At 32.0% G+C, this 16,531-nt stretch overlaps 1 protein-coding gene across 1 annotated transcript in view; it reads left to right on the plus strand.

Annotated features, from left to right (window-relative positions):
• Ascc3 (activating signal cointegrator 1 complex subunit 3) overlaps nt 1–16,531 on the plus strand; it is a 233,091-nt gene that overhangs the window by 68,699 nt on the left and 147,861 nt on the right. Inside the window, exons 11-13 of the mRNA XM_013022420.1 lie at nt 3,032–3,196; nt 7,709–7,885; nt 10,251–10,322. Coding sequence (XP_012877874.1) covers nt 3,032–3,196; nt 7,709–7,885; nt 10,251–10,322 — 414 coding nt within the window. The remainder of the gene's footprint in view (nt 1–3,031; nt 3,197–7,708; nt 7,886–10,250; nt 10,323–16,531) is intronic.

Below are 16,531 nucleotides of genomic sequence, written 5' to 3' on the forward strand. Positions count from 1 at the left end.
CACGCATGCACGCACGCACACACGCACACGCACACACACACACACACACACACACACACACAATGAAACTCCAGTGTGTTCATCTTTCCATGTTCCTAACAGATGTAGAACAACTCTGTCCTCTCACAGTGACCCCTGCTGCTCCTTTGCTTTTGTCCCTCACCCTCCAAACACTATTTTGATTTCTTTCTTGGCATTCTGGTTCTGTTTTTATCAAGCTACTCTAGCACATAAATCACCTTTTGCATCTTTGTATCTCCAGCAATTATTTGTTCAGTAAAAAGTATTGATAAAACTATATTTAGAAACAATATACTTCTACCAGGAAATGCAGAATGCCTGAACCTCCACTCTGTATTCTAACACTAGAGCTTATCTGCCTATAATTGCTGGCTGACTAATGCAACCACAGCAGTTTCTGCCTCTTGAATCTTTACATATTCTGTTTCTCAAGACATGTTAGATTAGTTTAGTCTGCTAATTCTTGGGGAGCAAAAGAACAGAATGTAAGATACTCAGTCCAACTCATTCCTCTCACAGGCATTATTTGGCAAGTAGCTTTGTGATCTCTTTCATAATTCTTAGCTCAAAATTCAAAGAGTTGTATTTGGAACTAGTCTATGAATACTTGGATTCAGGCAAGACATTCTTCATTTAGTGAAATTCTCCCTCTCTGGTGTGTTTTGATAAAAGGTTTGTAGCCCTGTCCAATTAGTGGATTATGCAAACAACTAAAAATTCAGATTAAAATGTGTCTGGTTTTCTCTTCCTTTCCTGAAGAAGAAATATACTTCATACATAGAAAAAGAATGATCAATGAATCATCCATGTTTATGTAAAACTGATAATTCTAATTTTACTGTGCACAGGTGCAAGGTTAGTGTTTAGATATATTGTTTAAATGAATGATCATATTATTTGGTTCAGTCTTAAGTCCTTTGCTTTTTCTGTCAAACTGATAAGCATTTTAAAATGGAATTCAACATATTTTTTATACAATGGTATATAATCATTTACGCCATTTCCTTAGTGGACAGACTAAAATTGGAATAGTTTCAATAATGATTTTTATGCTGCTGAGGGAATAAATACATGTACTGAAAGAAATTTAGTTGACAGTAAAAATATTGACAGTTAACCCATGCCCTAATATAAGAGCAGATGGAAATGTCTTGCATGAGTTCCAATTCATTAAGCAAATGTGACACTTTATTTTCTAGGCACTTTATAGTTCAGAGAATTGAAGTGGTGAAATAGTGATATAAATGAATACACACTACTTCTTAATGTGCTGAAAGCAAATATAGAAAAAAAATGCTCGAAGGATTCCTAAGCTTTCTGATGTCTGAAAATTTTTTTTGTTGTTGCCATATTATTTTCCCTGAACATTTAATGTAAGGAAGTTCTGGTCCAGTGTTCTAAGATAAAGAGCCATACTTTGTATTTATCACAATTTGTAGTAGTTGTTGTTGTCATTTTTATGCCTATACTGGAGTTTGACCTCAGGTCCTAGGCATTTTCCCTTTTCTTTCTCACTCAATTTACCACTTGTGCTACAGGCATGCTTCAGGCATTTTGCTAGATAATTAGAAATAAGAGTCTCACAGACTTTACTGCTTAGGCTAGCTTTAAACTGTGATTCTCAGGTCTCAGCCTCTTGGGTAATTACATTCATGAGCTTTAAGGACTGTCAGTAAAAAGGCTTGGTAGTAAGTTATGTTTGTGTGTATATCTTCGTCTGTCATTACTCAAAGTAAAAATTCAGTTTATTGTAATATAATAAGTGGATGTTAATGCACTGCAGATTTTTCATACTATTTAAATCTCAAAATTCATTATACATCTGTTTAGCATATTTCTAGTAGCATATCTTTTCTGTTAAAATTGATGTGATGCTAACATTGCATTTTAGCTTTATTAAATTAATCAAGTCACTTGGATTTGTAGTATTTCAAACCTTAGACATTCATTGCTTAACCTGTTTCATTACTTTCTACTAACTAACCTACAACTGCTATAAGTTCTACATTGTTCATATTTTATAGCAACAATATTTCTAAAAGTTGAACAGGTCATGTAGATTTAATTGGATTATACATCTGTTAAGAATTAATTCACTTTTTACAGTCTAAAAAATAAGAATTTATCCCTATATATAACTTCAAAACACATATGAAATATTATTAAAATTGTGTGGAAGACACCCCTGCAAAGGCATAGCATAGTTGAGTTACTGGTGGTCATTTATCTTTGTTGTCTGTTACACTGACTAGGAGAACCTTTGGTTTTGATTTGTCACCTCATGAATTCTTTGAGTATCCATATATAGGCTCATTTCCTAATATAACACTGCAGTAAAGGATACCAAACATCCTATTCTCTTCTGTCACAATATGTTTTTAGAGGATCAAAACAATTGATTCTGTAAAAAGTGAATAGCTTTATAATCACAGTTTTTTGCCAAATGGTCTGCTTCTGTGCAGATTTTGTGAATATCCTGGGCCTAATGACTGCTCTGGATTCTTAGGTCTCCAACCACCCACTATTTGCTAAATGTGTCAGTTGTGCTCTACTAAATGAATCCATTTTTACTATAAGCTCTGCATGTACTACTTTCACAAATCTTGTACCAATAGGTTAGCAGTCATAACCATCCTAGACCAAATTCTTAGGGGTTTTGGTTGTTGTTTTTATTTTGTTTTATCCCTCCTCAAATAGAGGCCATTCTCAGTACATGCTACTTTAAAAGATAGTTATTTATCTTTTTTACCTGGTAAGATGCTTGTTAAAAAAGTTAATTTTTATTTCACATTATAATTTACTAACTAGATTTAGGAGCTTTAACTAACTACTGAAATACTAGTTTAGGGAAGGATGTTTTTGATTGTAGTACACAGCAAATTATATGTCATTCTGGAATGTGTGAGCAGTTTTTAGTTAATCAACATTGATAGTTTGTAATGACACAGTTAAAATTTTAATGATCTTCATGGCTTTTTCCCTATTTTAATTTGATTTTCTTATGTTGTAGATGCTTGTAACCACACCAGAAAAATGGGATGTAGTAACAAGAAAGAGTGTTGGGGATGTTGCGCTTTCTCAAATTGTGAAGCTCCTTATACTTGATGAGGTACATTTGCTGCATGAAGATAGAGGACCAGTATTAGAAAGCATAGTTGCACGTACTTTACGGCAGGTAAGAGGAAGTTACTTATAAGCTTATTTTAGGCATGAATAAGTTCTTGCTGATCTTATTTCACTCTTTGACCAAAATAAATACAGAATAACTTCTATTCTTAACCTGTGTGGCAAAACAAGTCTCATACTGACTTAGCAAAATTAAAATATAATAGAATGTAGGTAAATGTACTGTTTTGATCCATTTCTCTTCTCTCGGCCCATGAAAAATCTGAATATATTTTATATTTTTCCTACTAAACAAAAGGTAAAGTGATTGACTAGCATACATAACTTTAATATTTTGGCCAAAATTTTATTTCTTTTCCAATATTAGATATAAAACCTAAAGTTTAATTTTATGCTGTGTTTTCAGTGTACCTTGATTAGCTTGTCACATGAGGTCAGTGTCATATTGGACTTCAATTTGTAGGATAGGGATATTCAACCTCTCTTTCTGTCTCTCTGTCTCTGTCTCTCTCACTCTGTCTTTGTCTCTTTTTCTATATTATAGGTATAACTTCTTAAAGACTTCTGGTCACACATAATTTCAATTGTATATTGCTACTTTTATTTGTTTTTATAAATATCTCTTGCTAACATTGTCAGAAAACATAGCAGAAAAAGATAACAACAGTCATCTTTTCTGTGAATTTATATATGATATCCACTTGGTTCCCAAGACAAAACTAATTGAAACTCCCTTTAAAACACAATATTTTGTAAACAAAATGTTCAGCAACAGAAGAAATGGCTTAATGCATACTGTCTATCCAATGAAATTCTACTTTGTAAGTTTTTAAAAGAATGAGGTAAAGCCTCATTCTAAGATATCTCTGTTAAGCTTAAAAGATGCTATTGTTCCCTGAGAGAGCAAGTTGCGGTGCTTGTGTAGCAGTCTTATTTGTGGGAAGGTAAAGTATGCAATATACATTTTCACTCATTAGCATTTTGTTTAATCAACATTTAAAGCATCTGCTATGTGCTAGCTACATAGTTTTAGGGGTTTGTAATGTGGTAAGAAATAAAGAAAATTCTGCTTCCATACTGATTTTAGGAAGGCATAAAAGTAAGGTACATATCCATCCATATGCAGCAAGAGTAGTTTCTTAATGCAGAGATGGAGCTGGAGAGGTATTAGGGAAATAATCACTTCCTACCATATGTAACAAAAAGATAAATACATGTACATATTGAAAACCATACATAAAATACAAAAAATTGAAGTGTTCAAAATGTATTTATGAAATTAGAGATGTTGGCTAATATCCAATTAAAGATTAATTTTAAGGCTAGAAGAAGTTGTGAGACACTGATGAAGCATGGAGAAGTCGGAAGCTGCCAATTTTCTCCAGGCCTTTTTTTCCTGTATGGATGTACACTGACCCAGATTTTACATAGGATCTCTCAAAAAGAAGCACACGCACATCATTTACATAGAAGAGAAATATTTTGATCAAGAAATACTTTATTTTTACCTTGATACTTTAAAAATTTCAGTTTTTTAAGCAACCATGATACATAAATCTGTGTGTTGCATATTTATTTTCAGGGAGCAACGTAGAGAGAATAGTTCATCCAGCTAAGAGACTTCTACTGATAAGACCTTTCCTGGCACTGAAGATTATTAGGGGCAAAGTAACTATCAGTGGTACATTTGACAGAAGGTCTTTCATTCTCATGTCTTTAAGAGGATTTAACCAGGACCTCTTCTATTCCTGTGAACACGCCATAGAGAAAGAACAGATGCTGCTAATCCTTTCTTTATGCATATGTGTACACACACACACACACACACACACACACACATATACACATATGCAACAGTATGTATTATGTCCACTATTTTAGAAGCAATAGTGTTTATGAATATTATAAGGTATATAACTTGTAAATTACAGACTAATTTACATATTATAGATATATAATATATCTTAATATAACATATATGACATACCTATATAATATATACGTGTAGAATAAATTAATTCCTACCTCACTTTATTATTGCTATTCAGTTAACAAATTTCACTTGTATACTTTTCTTCTGTTATGCCCATAAACCATTGCTTACTTTTTTGTTATGAAGGAAAATATTGCAATTTCTTATCTGGATTTGAGACTGCTTAAGTCAATTCTGTGTATCTGGCTAATTTTAATTTCTGTTTATCCATTAGCTGTCATCTATTTGATCTTTCTCTACTTCCTTTTCAATATCATTGACCCATTTTTCTAAATGAAATAAATCATTCTTGAAGTAGAACATATTGTTGGTTATGAGATTAAGGATTATGAGTTGCAAATTATGTAAGGATTTTTTTATCAATGCACACACTCATTGATGAAAAGTCTAGTGCTATGAACCTGTCAAATAATACTTCTATATTCTGTAATTAGAATGTGTTTCCTCAACTATTTAGTTTTGTCATTTATCATAGTCTTCCTTATAAACTTGTAACTTGTAATTCTATCTTCATTTTTACTCCTCACTAAACCTTAATCTCCTTCACAGAAATGTGTGATCCTTTTAATATTTCTAAAGTACCAGTCCTGTCCTCATAACTATTTTTATTTTAAGAACAAGATTCCAGTTTTTAATTGTTCCTTGTGATTACCCGATGCCCCCAGTAGATGGTAGTGTTTCACATCATACATCAGTATTGTAAGTAAAGGATAATAGGTAGCTATTCCAATGTAGTATAGATTCTGTCTATGATCAAAATCACATGCTAGATTTAAGACTACACTCACAACATGCTTGAAATGATAAACAACAGGGAAAAGATAATAGTATAAGTAATCCAAATGTATTTAACAATATTAAACTAATATTTAATTGTCTTTTTAACTAACTTTGTTTTCAATGAGTAGAGGGACATTCTCCAAACTTAAATTTTACATGATAAGTTAACATCATAAAAGACTACCTACTCTTTAAGAAAATGATACAGAAAAGTCTACAAATCACTTTTATAATGGCAGACAGTAAATAAGTTTCCATAATATGTATGTATAAATACAATTTTGAGATTTGCTTTAGGACATAAAATTCCAAATTATTACTATTTCAAATAAAGTCCTTTCGATGCTTATTGTAATAAGATTATTCTTTTATTTAAAATGTGGCTGTTTTAAAATAGAAATTTAATGGAAAAACTGTCTTTATTTTTTAGCCAGGGTATCATGTGTTTAATATTAAAAACAACTTAAAAATGTGTTTGGTAAGCCTGGCACCAGTGGCTCTGGAGTTTGAGATCTGAGGATCACAGTTCAAAGCCAGCCCAGGTAGAAACGTCTGTGAGACTCTTATCTCCAGTAAACCATCAGAAAACTGGAAGTGGCACTGTGGTTCAAGTGATAGAGTGCTTGCCATGAGCTGAAGAGCTGAGGGACAGCACCCATGCTCAGAGTTCAAGCCCCACGACTGATCAAAAAGAAAAAAAAAGTGTTCAGTAATAATTTTAAAATCAACTTTCACTTTCTTTTTTTTAAGATTTTTTTTTGATAATTGTATTTGTATGTGAATTCAGCATGGATACTTTTTTTTTTTTGGTCAATCCTGGGGCCTGAACTCTGGGCCTGGGCACTGTCCCTCAGCTCTTCAGCTCAAGGCTAGTATTCTACCACTTGAGCCACAGCGCCACTTCCAGCTTTTTCTGCTTATGTGGTGCTGAGGAATTGAACCCAGGGCCTCATGCATGCAAGGCAAGCACTCTACCACTGAGCCACCTTCCCAGCCCCTCATCTATCACTTGAATATCTTTTCAAGTCATCAGTGGTGTTACAAAGAATTATGGTATAATTAATTAAAATAAAGATTTCTTAAACAATAGGTATTATTCAGAGTTTCTTTGCTTTTGGTGGGGTTTGATTTTGTATTTTCAAAATGACTATAAGATTAGTGAAAATAAACTAATGGTAAGAGGTTTTATGTGGTTTTCTACACTAATTTTTACCCAACTTCATCCATTTATGGAGCTTCTCTCGATGCTTTTACAACCTCTTTGTCTACATCTCCAGTACCCACAAGTTAGATCCTAATCCAGTATTGTTGGACATATGATTCTGGATGCATAGATTATTCACTTTGGACTACTTTGCTTATACCTCTTAGACTGAATAAACTTACTAGCAGCTCCTCAGAAATGTATTGTAAGCAGCAACATAGAGTCATAATGATATGTTTTTACCACAATATGTAACTTCTTTACCCAAATTAAATTTCTTTTTTAAATATATTAAATTGTGATTAGAGAATTTGACTTAGTGAGTTTTAGTTTACAGAATTTACTGAGATTGTTTTATATAATTATATACATAATTATTAAATTTTAAAATGTAGTAGTTACAGAGTTCTAGTATAGATATTGAATAGTGATTGGGACTTATGATCTACAAAGTTTTCATAAGACTTATGGTTGACCCCTGACCTCATTTTTGTGTACTGTTTTTAAACATGAAAGTATTTCTTAGTTGTATTAGTATAAACTTTATTTCATTAAATAATCTTTAATTAAAATAACTCGCCTAGGTTGAATCTACACAAAGTATGATAAGGATTCTTGGACTGTCTGCAACCTTACCCAACTACCTTGATGTTGCTACATTTTTACATGTCAATCCCTGCATTGGACTTTTCTATTTTGATGGCCGTTTTCGACCGGTACCTCTTGGACAGACTTTTTTGGGAATTAAGAGTGCAAATAAGGTAAATATTCTTTCTTTCAACAGTTATGAATTTATTTGTTGACTTTTTGTTGAATGCTTGTCTTAAAATTAATAACTGCAAAAGACAATTGCCGTAGCCCATAAACATACTAAACAAAAATCAAGCATACTTTTTCAAATATTGGTGGTAGAGTAAGTCTTCCCACAGAAAGTTTCTTATAATAGTTTTCTTTGCTATTTTCAACCTATATTTTTTATTCTTGGCTGTTAAGAAGTTCCAAATCATTATTTTAATTTAATTAAAGGACATTGTAAAATAAGATCACTAGTTAACTAATTACTAATAAAACGCAGAAGAACTTACAAGCAGTTGAAAAATAAATTCATGAGAACAGCTAAAATGAGGAGATGGTATTGTGTTTAACTTTTAATGTTTATACTTACTGTGTATATAACTGGAATCTTGAAAATTCTGTACTGTGCTTTAAAAACTTCCTCTGTTCCTACCTTATGTGCCATTTTCTTTGTTATAGTCCATGTGGTAGCATTTATTTTAGAACATGAAGGTGTATTTCAATGTTTAAAGTTTATTATTCTGTTCAACAACACATTTTTTAGAGAAAATAGCTTTATGATAATATTCATGAGCCTTTTCACCTCATTTCTAAAAGAGAAAAACAGAATTGTGTTACTATGACAAACACTGTTTTAATATATTAAATTGTATCTTCTCTAGAAACAATTTTACTTGAAAAGACTTTATTGCTATATGCTATTGTATCTACTAATAAATATAAAAAATGATCATTACTAAAACAGATTATTTATACTAACTACATTTGCATAAAATACTATATCTATTTACAAATATCCTTTCCAGATTATATACAAAGATTAGTTTTAGTATATATTATTTATGATATATTTTAATTTCATTGTTTCAAGATTTCTTCTGTATTGCTTGCTGCTTATTTTTTAATATTGTCTTAATATATAGTTATTTAGTTTATTTTCATGTAATATTAGGTTAAGTGTATTACTGTTTCTAGATTGTTTTCAGCTTTACAATTTAAGCAACAACAGATGCTTATAGAGAAATATTAAAAGAAAATTATTTCAAAGGCTTGTCAGCCATCTTAAACTTTATTTTCTTTGAATTTCACCATTTAGATTGCTTAATGCTAATTAGGTTCAAAATATTTTTCATTACAATATGTTAATATTGTGATTAATTATAATAATTAACAATGTTTTTCAGTGATGAACTGCCATAATTATTTTGAAGGTTTAGAAATTTGACATTTTAAAAAGTACATCTTACATACTGTAAACAACAAATTATACATTTGTTACAAATATACATTTTTTCATACTAAAATTAGTTTTTATGTTTAGTTAAAATATTAGTTTATGTTTTTATGTTCAGTTGAAATATAATGTTGGTAACTATTAAGCATTTCGATAGGGTATTGTTAATATATATTGTAACCAATTATTACTTTGTCATTTATTGTGAAAAGAAATCCTTGTGCATTTCTGAGAGTTTCATTCTAATGCTGGGGATAAGATTTGGTTTCTGTGAGAAAATACGAGAAAGCACTGTGAGTGATCCTTCCAATGTGAAATAATGACTTTGATCAGAAATGAAAAGGTTAACGGGATTTATTTTATAGAGCAAATGGGTATGATTATTTTTGAATAATTACTGGGAGTTAGATATTCTTTATCATCTCATCCTATTTAGCTACTGTGAGAATATTTCATAATTTTAAAATGTGTGTCTTATTGAGCCAAAAAAAATCCAAGTCATTGTAATTTCAAGTACAGATGACACTTCCTTAGGTTATAATTCTGTATATCACTTCATATTCTACCTGTTTTGTTCTCATAACTTTGAAAATTGTATATAGAAGAGTGGTCTTTTTAGAAAACTCAGAGAGAACTTTAACATTTTCTTTAGAAAAATCTTTTCACTTTCAAATTATATTCTGAAATGATGGCTTGAGATATTTTACTGATTTTTTAATTCAAAATGTTTGTTTACTGTAGGTTGTACTGTGTTGTTTGCATTACAACTGTTACTTCTGTATTCTAATTACTCCAGGTGTTTGGGGGATCTTTTTTTTTTGTCGGTCATGGGGCATGAACTCGGCCTAGGTGCTGTCCCTTCAGGTCTTCAGCTCAAGGCTAACACTCTACCACTTGAGCCACAGTGCCACTTCCGGCTTTTTCTGTTGATATGGTGCTGAGGAATTGAACCCAGGGCCTGATGCATACGAGGCCAGCACTCTACCACTGAGCCACCTTCCCAGCCCTACTCCAGAAGTTTTTTAAATTTAACTATATCTAGTTAGAAAATTTATCATTGTTTTGTTTTATAATTTTCATGTTTTAAAACCTTCAAGATGCAACAATTGAATAACATGGATGAAGTTTGTTATGAAAGTGTTTTGAAGCAAGTCAAGTCTGGACACCAGGTAAATTGAACTTATTTTTATTTTTAGAGAATAATTCATGATAAAAATTAGTTTCAAGTCTTTACTTAAAATTCTTGAATTCTGAGACAATGACTCAGAGCTTTCTTCTTTCTTTTATTTTCTTTCTTGGTAGTACCAGGGTTTGAACTCAGGGCCTTGTGCTTACCTAGCAAGCATATCCCTCCAGCCTTTTTACTTTAGATTATTTTTTCAGATAAGATGTTACACTCTTTGTCCATGGCTGACCTTAGACCATGGTCCTCCAATCTCTACCTCTCATATAACTGGAATAGCAGATATCTGCCTTGAACCTTGTTTTGAGAAAGAATCTTAGTAACTTTGCCCTGTGCTTGCCTCAAACTGCCATCCTTCCTACTCTCCTTCCCTTAAAGCTGAGAGTATAGGCTCATGCCACCAGGCCTGGCATCTCAGAGGTCTTATTTCTTAATAATTGTTTTAGGCAAATGAGTTATCCTATAAATGATTAAAAACATAGATAATATTGAATATTGGGATCAATACTAATATTGTAATTAATGTTAATATGCCATTATTTTGCTATTTTATTAAATGTTTAAGAAAAAGATTTTTGTTTGTTCAAAAAGAATGTACTCTTTATCTGACTTACATAACTGTAACCCCCTGAACATCACCTTTATAAAAACAATTAAAAATGCATTAAAAAGTCACCAGTTTTTTATGACTCAAAACTTTAGCTCATATTTATTAATATTTCTTGTAAAATGATGTTATATTGCTCTGACTGTTTTCATGAAGTATCACCTAAAATATGAAATGCATAATTTGTACTGTTTATGTTTTGGAAATTAAGCAGTTTGGAGCTGGGGTATGATTGAGTTTTAGAATGCTTGCCTATTATGTGCAAGGTCCTGAGATCATTCCTAGCACCACACAAAAAAACTGATGTCTTTCAGATATTTAATGTGTCCCCCAACCTTAATTTCCTATCATTTTACTGGTGTTCCTGTAGTTGTTCTAATCTATTATATTTTCCCTATTCCAAAATATGACCTAACAGTAAGTAAAAATAGAGTTGAGCTGTATGTTATACCTAAAGATATACTTAAAACATGTAATCAATGAGTTTTATGTAATGTTCTTTTAGATTTTGTGTTCCAATAGATCAGTTATGAAGGAGCATTTGTAAATTAGTTTCTACTGTGGTAAATAACTATTTGATTGTGATGAATTACCATGTCTTCAAATACATAACATATTTAGTGAAGTGAGGATAGTAGGAAATACAAAATACATTGGACTATGTGTTTCTAGATGGAATTTGACTCTCATGCTGGTAAAATTGTAAAGGTCAGGTCATTGCCTTTGTGAATACTGATCAGGTAAAGCAATAGATCTTTTACATTAGATCAGTCATCTCATGTTGAGTTCTTTTTTAAGATAACTCAAAAAAGAAGTTTTACCATTTTCAGTTCTTAAAAATTCCCTGAACTGCTATTATTTGTCCCATAAGATTATTGGGTTTAATGACCTTTCTCCTGAATGCTTTTGCAAGTTCGAAGCACTGAAAATCGCAGGGTAAGTAAGTACTCAGAAAGCAAGGCAATTACACATTTTTATTTTGGAAGCTATGGCAGACAAAATCTGTGGTTCTAGTACTTCATATTAGTTGCTGATACAAGACTCTTGTAGGGGTTTGTATTCAGAGTCTTAGAAAACCTCCCAGGATTATTTTTCCTTTTTACAATCTTCTTTCAGAGACATCTTACATAAACTGCAAAACTATGTTCTATGTTTTTTAGAAGGTCAAAGAATTCCCTAATGCAAGAGATTTTTCTAAATTATGGGGGCTTTTTTTCACTCAGAATTGAAATTGAAGATAATGGTATCCCTGTCACAGGCTGTCTTTGTACAAGGTTCCAAATGATAATTTTAAACAAATGAATTTTCATGCATCCATCTATCCGAAAATAAAAAATATATAGTTCAACAACCTTTTTCACCTTATCTGAGAAACTGACAACCAAATTAACTCATCAGTATTTTTTCTTACTTTTCCTGACTGTAATGCCTAACTAACTATAGGTGCTTTAAAAGCTTTCTGTTTAAATATTTTGTTGTACATATAATCATGGTAAATTGTGGGTGCATATATCCATCTGTCTTCTATTTATCTGTCTGTCTCTATCATCTGTATCATCTATTGTGACAGCAGTTTACTTCTGGAATTCTGAATTTATGGTTTTTTGAATTTATTATTTTAACTAATTTTATGTCAGTGTACTGTTACTGAGAAGCCAGCTATGTAGTCAATGAACATGATTTTCTTGTTATTAAGGAGATTTTCTAGCTTTTAACTCTTACTTTGTTATCTTTTAACTATATCTTACCAGTTAGTATGCAGGAGTAAGAAATATGTAAATCAGTCTATTCTGTTCTTAGTGAGTTTTTGTTTATACCACCTTTTGCCACCTTCATTCTCCCATCCAAAATATAAAATTTCTTAAGTTTTGTTTGTTGTCTTATCTTCAATTTCTCTAATATCTTAGTTTTCTCCATGGTTTGTTTTCCTTAAATACATTCATTTTATTAAATTAGTATTAAGAATACTGAAATATGTATCCACTTTTTAAAAAAAGTGACACTCAAGCAACTAAGTAGTATTGATGATAGAAATTAATAACTTCTTTATTAATATACAAATGAACTTGTTTTATTTCTGCTCATTTGTTAAATAAGAACAGAGAAATTTCATGATGTTCAAAAACCATGCTGACATTCTATGATCATACTATTCCATGGCTTTCAGCATACCAATCTTCTAAACTTGTGTGCCCATGTACTTAATAGATTTTATATGCAGCTTTGCCATAAAAGTATTAAAAACAGTAGGAGGCAGTTGTGTTCCACTCAGGCATGTGTGATGACAGATGGAGAAAATCTTTTCATGTTGATTTTCAACCATCCTACTCTGCAAGACTTCAAGCTCTTCTTGGCTACTGGGAAATTAAAAGTTGGCGATTCAGCCTTTAATTTTGATCCATCTGCTCAAACTAATGAGACGTCTCATTTGTACGCTTCTCTTTGTGTTACCAAATGCAAGTACAGCTTTATCATTCCTGTTAATAATTCCCCTCCTCCTGTGTAACTTGCAGAATGGGAAAATAATTGATGTCTTAACTCTACTGAGATTTTTTTTGATTTATAAACTTTGCTGCATTGGATAGGAAAAGGAATTAGAAACTTCCTCAGATTATAATATATTTAGCAGATTATCTTATTTTTTCTTCCTGTTGTCAAGAAAAATTGAAATCCTTATTTAGTAGCTTCTTACTCAAAATCTACCTCCAATTCAAAAATAAGAGGCTTTGTAATATTAAAGAAGGAAAGGATTTTAACATTGGGTTAATGAGAAACATTTTTTTCTTCATTGTTTCTAAGTTTTTAGTAAATGTTTCTGTTTTTAATCAGAAACCATCCTTAAAATTGGCCAGTAATTACAAATTAATTTAATTTTCCTATCTGAAAGGAATTACCTTTGCCTCTTAGCACTGTTTCCCAAGTTATAGGAAAGTAATTAATTATTTTCAAAGAAAACAAATTATCCTATGCTAACTTTAAAAATGGAAATTTGAGCTTACTCTTTTTTGCCTGAAAAAGGTTTTATCCTATCTTATTCTGTCAGTGTTTCAGTCATATCAAATTATTCTAGTATTAGTTGTATTTGTAAATCTTTTGAATTATCTTTTGTTCCTTCTAAACTCACAAGGCATAATCCCTAAGGAATGTAAAGACAATATTCTCTTTCTCTCTGTCTCTATCTGTCTGTCTGTCTCTGTCTGTCTCTCTGTCTCTGTCTCTGTCTGTTTCTGTCGCTCTGTCTCTCTCTGTGTGTCTCTCTCTGTCTCTGTCTCTCTCTCTCTCTCTCTCTGTCTCTGCAGTTTAGAGGCTTGGATGCTTAGTTAGCTTTTTTGTTCTACCACTCAAGCTACAGCTTTACTTCCAACTTTTTGCCGATTTCTTGGAGATTAGACTCTTGGACTTTTCTGCGTGGGCTAGATTTGAACAGAAATGAAACAATTATTAAAGACATTTCTCCCTCATCTTTATCACTAAAAGTGGTACTACTGAAGCAAGTGTGTGTGTGTGTGTATCAGTGGAATGCAGGGCCAGGGCACTATCACTGAGCTATTTTCCTCAAGGCTGAAGCTCCACCTTGAGCCCCATTTCTGGCTTTTTTGGTAGTTGATTGGAGATAAGAGCCCCATGACCTTTTCTTCTCAGGCTGGCTTTGAGCCTTGATCATCAGATCTGTCTTCTCATTAGCTAGGATTACAAGCATCTTCCAGAGCACCCAGCTTTCCAGTTTTTTTTTTAAAAAATTATTGTTATTGTAGGAAAACTAAAGGAACCATCCCCCAAATCTTTATATCTTTCACATCTTTGAACCTACTCTCTCCCTCTCCCACCCAAAAAAGTTCTGTTGAGTCTTATATCAAAGTGAGATTTACTTATTCTCCATTTTTATAGTATGGATTTGGTACTACTGAGATTTTGTTTTCCTTTTTAATTAATATTTAAGTTTTTCTTAGAATTTTTTTCTTTCTCTTACAGTTCCATATGTCTAATATATGAGTTATTGATGCCTTTGTATCTTTCCTGAGGATTAGACGGAATTGAAGCTATTCATTTATCCATTTACTCATTCTCCTATTTAACCATTATTTGGAATTTTTATTAGCATATATTAATTGGACAAAGGGATTTCTTTTTTATTTTTATTTATTGTTTTGTCAGTTATGGTGCTTGAACTCTGGGCTTGGGCTTGTCCTTGTGCCCTTCATCTCAAGGCGAACACTACCACTTGAGCCACAGCACCACTTCCGGTTTTCTAGTGGTTTATTGGAGATAAGAGTCTCACAGACTTTCTTGCTCAGGCTGGCTTTGAACCATGATCCTCAGATCTCAGCTTCCTGAGTAGCTAGGATTACAGGCATGAGCCATCAGCTCCCAGCTTTTATTTCTTTTTTAATTTAATTTTTTAATTTAATTTTATCATCAAGGTGATGTACAGAGAGTTTATAATTACATACATAAGGATACATAAGGTAGTGGGTACATTTTTGTTGAATTTGTTATCCCCTCCCTCAATTTTCTTCCACTTTCCCTACTCCCAATTCCCCCTCCCAAGTTGTACTTTGTTGTTGTTATTTTTAATGTACTATGTGATTTCTTTTTCCTTTTGTGTTTTCCCCCCTATGGTTTATCCCCTTCCCTTCGTTAATTCAGGTAAACGTATATACAATACCCAAGGTACCAAACTCAAATACAGCTCCACTTACCAAAGGTCTTTCAGTAGCACCATCCTGGCCCAACCCTTTCAAACATGGTTTTTGGGAGAGTATTTATGATCCAATTTGTAGTACTGCCTAGCATATAATAAACATTTGTTTAGCCTTTGCTGAATAGTGATCATAATATATGCATATATACTTACTTATTTTTATGATCAGGGAAAGTTAAATGTTTAAAACAAACTGGTAAAATTAAATATTTTGAAAGGAGATTTGCTTCCAAATGTAAAAGAAAGTCTTTAAACTCCAGGAAAGTTATCCAAACTTTCCACATTAGAACAATGTGAGGCTGTTTTATATTTAGGGAAATTAACACTAATAAAAATCTACACTAAGGAATGTTATATTTGCGCCACTAATTATCCAAAATAATCCTCATAGATCAATTTACATGTGCCTTTTAGTTGTTTTGCACATAGTAACTGCTAGATTCCACAGGTCACCTCTGGCTTCTGGTCACAGACTTGATTTTGTAATTCAGTAATACATGCCTTATCATGCGTGCAAATACTTGACTGAGTGAAAAGAGGAAGTTCAGATATCTGGGAAATAAAAATACTTCCAACATACCCAATTAGCATTTTCCCAGTATGTCTAATTCATATCCAAGTTCCCTGCCAGGCCCATAAGTGAAAATTGCTGGTTTGTTTTATCTAATGAATACATGAAAAAATAGAATACCAAGTCTCACTTTTGTAAGAAAAACTTAAGTGATATTTACTGGTATCATCATAAAGCAGAAACTATTAATAATCTTTGTGCATATTAAAGCTAATGCTTTAAATTTTTGGCTGTGGGATTCTTTCTCCCAATAAACTCCATTGAAGTAACTCAGTATACCAGAAACACAACAAATGCCAAAAAAAAAAAAAAAAA

Source organism: Dipodomys ordii, unplaced genomic scaffold (genome assembly GCF_000151885.1).
Source record: "Dipodomys ordii isolate 6190 unplaced genomic scaffold, Dord_2.0 Scaffold62, whole genome shotgun sequence".
Taxonomy (NCBI): domain Eukaryota; kingdom Metazoa; phylum Chordata; class Mammalia; order Rodentia; family Heteromyidae; genus Dipodomys; species Dipodomys ordii.